The sequence below is a fragment of the Poecilia reticulata genome, linkage group LG10 (assembly GCF_000633615.1).
Source record: "Poecilia reticulata strain Guanapo linkage group LG10, Guppy_female_1.0+MT, whole genome shotgun sequence".
Taxonomy (NCBI): Eukaryota; Metazoa; Chordata; class Actinopteri; order Cyprinodontiformes; family Poeciliidae; genus Poecilia; species Poecilia reticulata.
In genome coordinates, this window is record NC_024340.1 from 32,489,368 (window position 1) to 32,496,522 (window position 7,155).

Consider the following 7,155-nt stretch of genomic DNA (forward strand, 5'->3'; position numbering starts at 1 on the left):
CGAGCTGAGGGTTAACGAGCTGAAAGTTAACGAGCTGAGGGTTAACGAGCTGAGGGTTAACGAGCTGAAGGTTAACGAGCTGAAAGTTAACGAGCCGGTTAACCTCAGTAACTAGATTTTTAACAAGCTAGTTAATTAACTAACTAACATGTTGGTTAACCAGTTCCTTAACGAGCTTATTAACCGGCTAGCCAGCTGATTGGCTCGCTCAGCTGCAGACAGGAAGTTAATCATCTCCACGTTTCCTGTTTCAGGCTCCAGGGACGAGTTCGGCTTGACCAAACTGGGACTTGTTGCAGAGACATTCCAGAAGTTTATTTTTAGTGTAACATGTTTACTATGGTTTCACTCCAGGGAAAACGACGATATTTTAATACGGAACTGGAAACAACGTAACAACGTAACCAAGCACTTTATCTGGAAGCGGCTGATGCATTTTTTCGTAGTGATGTCCGTTTTTATAAAACTCAGACTCTAACGCCGTCCGGACTCTTCGCTAACCTCTCTGCTTTGTGGGCGGAGCCGGCCCACCTGGAAGGGGCGGGGCCTGCGGACAGGTGGAGCAGCAGCCGGTTATGCCCTCAGAGAGTGGAGTCGGGGCTGCTGCGGGCTGTCGCCATGGAAACCACGTCCAGCGGCAGGGGGAAGTCATGTGACCGGTGAGGACGCCGTCGCTTCGCCGTGGTGGGCGGAGCTTCCTGCAGCCGCGGCGGCAGCAATAACACCGGAACCACCAGTCTTCCTGCTTCTCTTCATCCACTGCCCGACCTGACCCGACCCGGTTCTGGACCCGCCCAGTGTGACCCGCCCAGTGCGACCCGGTTCTGGTTCCGTTAGACATTGTCGGACTGTTTGTAGCGGCGGTTTGTAACGGCCTGAATCTCTTTCAGAAATACGTTGACCTTCGACCCGAGTCCTAGTGCCCAGCTGGTTCGGCCTCTTACTGGGACCAAACCAGTCCACCAGACGGAACTCAGGGCGGTTCTGGCGCCGGTTCTTTGGACCTTCACTCCATCAGAAGTGCTCCGACTCGGTCCGGTTCCCTCCGGAGGCGGAGCCTGGTCAAGCCCCGCCTCTGAGGCCTTTTCCCATCATGCACCTCAGCGGGGAGCCTGCAGGGGGAGCTGCTGAGCCGCTAATTGCACTAAAGATGGAGTTCCTGCAGCGCCGGACGGACGGACGGACGGAGTTCGTAGATCAGATTCACCTGAACGCATCGTGGCCGCTGTTGTCGGGCAGATTAGCTTCAGGAGCTGATCAGTTTCACTCCAACACCAACAGAGCGGGTCGGTACCGGCCCGTTCTCATGAAGGAGAACCACGCAGAGGCCAGCATCATTTCAAAATAAAACAGGAAGTCATCATGACAGGGTTTCTACACTTCCGGTTTCTACACAATAAAAGTCAGAAAAATGTTGGAGTTTCTACACTTTTATCTAAAATATAATAAAATAAATATTTAATTAGTTTTTAGTGGCTTTGGTTTTACTGCTGTTCTAATCTGGACCAGCGGTTCTGATCCGGGTCGGCTTTAGATGCCACATAATCTGTTAAATCTGCTATTAATAAAACATTTCCAACTTAAAACCTGATTCCCTTCCTGGTCTGAGGAGCCGCTAATAAAACCAACATGGAAACATTTTGAAACGGAAAGCAGGAGGAACCCAGTCATGATCAGAACATCAGGGTTCTGATCGGATCAGGAAGGAACCGGTGCTGATCCAAAAACCAGAAAAAAGGCAACAAAACGTTTCTGTTGGAGGAAAACTCTTCAGCCTCCATCCGACCAATCACAGCACAGGCTCCGCCCACTGAAGATGAGCGAGGCTCAGAGAGGTTCCGGTTCTGGAACTGGAGTCAAACATCCGCAGAACAAACTGTTCTGCCTGGAAACCATCCGAACCGAACCGGACCGACCAGGTCCAAGTGTGCTGATGGGTCCGGATCGGTTCGGATCACCTGGATCAGGCCGGCAGCCTGGAGTCCAGGTGCAGCTTCCGGTTTGTGTTCTGAGTTCCGGACTAGAGCGTCTCCGCGCCTCGCCGCCATTTTCCTCAGACTGTTTGCAGCTGAATCTCGTCCCGCAGCCAGTTGCCGTTTGTGAAGTTGCCCAAAAAGAACAGCAATGATTTGCTGTGTTCACAGAGTTATGAATGACACGGATTCACCATGTCAGCCATATTCAGTTTATTGGTTGATTCTTCAACGTTTTTACTCCAAATGTTGATTCATTTTAATCTGAATTGTTTTCTGAACCAGCAGGAAGTTGATCCAGAAACTGAAAGGAATCGATGATGAAAAAAACTACTTGGGCGACGAAAGCCCAGTTTTTCTCTTGATACGTCACTTCCGCTTAACGGCAAGCCAATTTGCACATTAACTAATATTTCACTACGAGGAAAATAAACAGGAATAAAATTACAAACATCAAACTGATAGAAAATAAGTAAACATAGAAACTAAACAGCATCATGCAAAATCGACTTTTTGAGTTTTGAATCTTATCCTCCATCATCAGAAACATTCCTAGATTCTTTCATGCATGTTTGAGAAATGTGTTAATCTCCATGGCAACCAAAGCGCCTGGTTGGACCTAGCCCCGCCTTCGAGGCGCAGCTCCTCCTCTGAGCTGCAGTTTCACTCAGCTCTAAATTTAGCTAGCTAGCTAAGTAGTTAGCCTTCTAAACAAATATTTAGCTTCAGCTAGATGGCAAGATCAATATTAAATTTGAAAGTTAAATATTTAGCTGTGAATTAATAAAAACAGCAACATGATGAAAATATGACTGAAAAATGAACCACATTGTTTTCGTTATGACACGACGAACCAAATTATTGCTGTTAATTTTCTTACTGTAACTTTACAAACGGCACTCTAAGCCCAGCAGCAGCCTGGTTGCCCTGGTTGCCCAGCAGCCTGGTTGCCCCGGTTGCAGGTTGCCCAGCAGCCTGGTTGCCCCGGTTGCCCAGCAGCCTGGTTGCCCTGGTTGCAGGTTGCCCAGCAGCCTGGTTACCCTGGTTGCAGGTTGCCCAGCAGCCTGGTTGCAGGTTGCCCAGCAGCCTGGTTGCCCTGGTTGCAGGTTGCCCAGCAGCCTGGTTGCCCCGGTTGCAGGTTGCCCAGCAGCCTGGTTGCCCCGGTTGCAGGTTGACTCCAGGTGTGATTATTTTTCTGGTTTGTAACTGAAGAACTTCTTGCTTTTGTTTCTCTGTTGGTTTTTATATCATTTCTTATGTCTCTTTGTTTTGTAAGAAAATAATTAAAAGCAGAATTTCAGCCGGTTTGTTGTCTTTGTTCAGAACTCGGGTAAGGAGCTCACTAGCGCCATCAGGAGGACGGGGGGTGATGTAAGGCTGGGAGAGGAAACAACACGGAGCATTTCTGCTTCACCGTCCCAAACAATGATGTTTATAATAATAGAGTTTATTTATGATGCTTTACTCGGTGGTTTAAGTTTTGGATAAATCTGCGATGAAAGCGAGAAGGTCAGGAATAAAATATTGAACTGATGATGGAAACGAAGCGATCTGAGGATCCAGAACCTGCTGGTGGCAGAGCTCCCGTCTGTCCTCCATATTCCTGCTTCACCCTGAAGCTCCGACTCTACTGCAACATTTCATCCCCTTAGCAACTAAGTAAGTTGCTAAGCACATCTAATTAGCGTTTTCCTGAAGTGTCTGAAGCACTGAGATGCTTTTAATCCCCGAGGGAAAATCTAAGAATTCCAGAAACTCTCAGCTCCGGGGTCTCAAACTGAAATCACCCGGGGCGGCTGGAGGCAGAGTGAGGCTGGGCCCATAAAGACGTTTCAAAAATATCCTCAAATGTCATCAACATTTAATTATTTAACCAATACATGAACTGCAGGCTTTGGATTAAGACATGATGAGGGTGTGACTAAATTCAGGCTTTGTTCACACTGCAGCCTGAAGTGACACAATTCCGATGTCAAATCGGATGTTTTTTTCCGGGCCGTTCACACCGCCAGATATACGACCTGAATGACTTCTGCTGTCTGAACGGGAAAACGACCTGAACGTGTCCCGCATGAGCAGTAGAGGGCGTCATAGCGTCAGCGCTCTCAGTGTTCTGCCAACCGCCATAGAAAGAAGAAGAAGAACTCAGAGTTAGTGGAAGTAAACATGGAGGCTAACGGTGGAGCTTAGCTTATATATTGGAAGTTGTCCAAACGGAGCAGCAAATTAACAACTTAATCCTCATTATTGTCGTCATGGTTGTTTTTCTTCCCGGTTGATCAGGACGCAGAATAGTGACATTTGTTGAGAATCAGTGACGCTCAGTTCGGATGAAGGCGGCCTGGTCGTTATGGTCGCATTTGAATCGGATAGTATCGGTTATGGGTCACATTCGGAAAGAATCCGACCTTTGCTGTTCACACTGTCATGAAAAGATCAGATGCAGGTCGAATTACGTTAAAAAAAAAGAAAAGGGTCACTTTATTCTGCAGTGTGGACGCATTAGTTTATTCCACTTTATTCCGGGGAAGATGGCGAACCGGGCAGGCAGCTTCCTTTAAACCCTGATGCACTAATCCCGATTTGATAATTAAGACCTCTGTTTTTAAGCTCCGAAAGATTACTAGACTTGCCTTTACATTTTAATTATTTTCAGTCCATCTTTCTTAACCAACTTTCTAACAACTAAAGATATAAAACGAGAAAAAACTGATACGATGGCTAAGCTAGTGGTAGCCTCCAAGAAGTGCTTTCCAGTTGCTGACCACGAGTAGCTATGGAGACTTCAATGCCAACAACCAAAAGGAAAAATCCCCCGACGCCTATCAAAACACCGACACCACCCAGCAAGGTAACTGTGTCTCCAAACGAGGAMGTCAATAACTCGATTGTGGAAGCCATTAACAAGCTAACAGACAAAATCGATAACTTCGGCGTGCAGCTACGTGATAACATGATGATGGTAGCTAACATCTCWAAGCTAGCCGAAATGAACGCAGCTGATATAAAAGACTGCAAAACGAAGCTATCTGGACTGGAAAAAGAGGTTCCTGYGCTYATCAAAGAAAATGCGGAGATGAAGGAAAGATTGTTGGAACTAGAACGTTTTAAACGCCGTTGGAATCTAAAAATCCAAGGCTTCAAAGAATAGAGCAATGAAGATACCCGCAAAGAAGTCCTCGACCTCTTAGCCAAGATTGCGCCACACTGGGCCTCGTCAATTAACAACGCAGTGGACATCGTGCATCGTCTGGGGAAAAAAGAAGACGGAAGACATCGCCAAATACTAATTCAATTCAACATGAGACACGTCCGGGATGCCTTCTGGAAACTCACCAAAGATTCCAAGACGTGCAAGGAGATGGGCATCCACTTCCAGCAAGATTTCTGCAATCTGGACCGGGAGGCAAGAGCTGCAGTCTGGCCCAAAATGGACCGAGCCAGGAAGGAGGGAAACATGTCTWCTACCGAGGCACGTCGGCTACATCGGCGGAGTTCAGGTTTTCCCTGACTGACTGAAGGTCCAGTTATAGTGTCTAGTAATCACACACTATTGCATGAGAACACAAGGTGCTAGATTATAAGTCAAGGAAAGTTGTATTCCTTCCAAAATTCATTTTACTTAAATAGGCCAAATTAATAAATAAGGCTATTTAATAAGGCAATGTTAAATTTTCACAGGACTGTTAAATTTTTTGATACATTCTAATCGTGTTATTTGGTTAGAGGTCAGTTACTTTGTTCTGAATTCAGTTTAAGGGAATTAGTGTTTTCCTGAACAGTAGAAGTTCATTCAGTCCCCWTCTCCTTTTTGCTGGTGSYTCCCTTTTATGTCTRTGTTTCTTTCTAACTTTAACTGYGTTTCTTTAAATGCTAGGGGTTTAAGAGATGGTATTAAGAGAAAATCAATATTTCTTTTTTGTAAAAATACAAAAGCTRACTGCATATTTTTACAAGAAACGCACTCTATAGAGRCAGATGAGAGCTTCTGGTCYAATCAATGGGGGGAAAAAATTATTTTGTCTCATGGTACTAATAAATCTGCTGGTGTTGCTATACTATTTCATAATTCTCAGAATAAGATAAAAACTCATAGGAAAGACAWCCAGGGCCACTGGATTATTTGTGTCCTCAAARTGGAATCTAGTTTTCTGATTCTCTGTAACGTCTATGGYTACAACAATGTTGCTCAGAATAAATCCTTATTGTCTGAATTAACTAATCATCTAAAAGAACTATCTCAAAAATATTCYACAAACAATTTAATACTGGGAGGAGATTTYAATATGGTTTATAATGAATGGCTTGATAGATCACCCTCTAAATTTCAATCTCATCATATAAATGYAGTTTTACAAAACTTTTGCTTAGATCTGAACCTGGTGGATCCTTGGAGAGAAGCAAATCAGCAAGATCAGTCCTTCTCCTGGTTTAAACCTGATGGCTCAGCTAAATCCCGTATCGACTTCTGGCTAATCTCTGACAGTCTGATGGATAATAGTGTAAATGCTGGAATTTCACCAGCACCTTTATCTGATCACTGCCTGGTACAACTCAATATCACAACTCATTTGAAAAAATATCATAACAAAGGTTACTGGAAGTTTAACTCAACCCTGCTTAATGTCGAAAAGTTTAATAACGAAATTCTGGAGCATCTCAATTTAATTTGTAATGATAAAAATCTGAAATCTTACACGGAAAAATGGGAGTTCTTTAAATTTAAAGTCCGTCAAATCTCACTCAAACACAGCAAATTAATGACTTTCCAAAATAAAAAAAAGGAATTAGAAATCATTCAAGAACTTAGTCTCATCTGCTCTAAACCGTTTTTTAATGATGATGACAAACAGCGTAAAAAGATTCTACAATCTGATTTAGATGATTTTTATATCAAAAAGGCCAAAGGAGCATATTTGAGGTCCCGCGCTAAGTGGATTGAGGATAGTGAGAAGAGTACTGCGTATTTCTGTAGACTAGAAAAAATTAGACAAGAAAGAAATGCAATAAAATGCTTGCAAATTAATAATGAGTCATGCACAGATCCCAAATTAATATCTACAGAAATTTTTACCTTTTATAGCAACTTATATTCTTCCGCATATAATAACTCAATGGCAGAAACATTTTTTCATTCTATCAAACATTTGATTCCTAAAATTGATGACAGTTATAAGCAGAT

The 7,155-nt window shown here is 43.9% G+C and overlaps 1 protein-coding gene and 1 long non-coding RNA gene across 5 annotated transcripts in view; both read left to right on the plus strand.

Annotated features, from left to right (window-relative positions):
• slc44a1b (solute carrier family 44 member 1b) overlaps positions 1 to 2,442 on the plus strand; it is a 22,058-nt gene extending 19,616 nt beyond the window's left edge. For 2 of the 4 annotated variants that reach the window (XM_008420959.2, XM_008420961.2), the window contains exon 16: positions 891 to 2,442. In XM_008420959.2, coding sequence (XP_008419181.1) covers positions 891 to 920 — 30 coding nt within the window. In that variant the 3' untranslated portion in view covers positions 921 to 2,442. Of the gene's footprint in view, positions 1 to 254 lie in introns of all 4 variants that reach the window. The other 2 variants (XR_534713.2, XM_008420960.2) reach the window with 2 other exon arrangements.
• A 182-nt stretch (positions 2,443 to 2,624) lies between these two features.
• Positions 2,625 to 3,276, plus strand: LOC103471776 (uncharacterized). The gene is made up of 2 exons (XR_534712.2): positions 2,625 to 2,992; positions 3,048 to 3,276. It is a non-coding gene; the product is annotated as an uncharacterized LOC103471776 (long non-coding RNA).
• Positions 3,277 to 7,155: the final 3,879 nt, after the last annotated feature.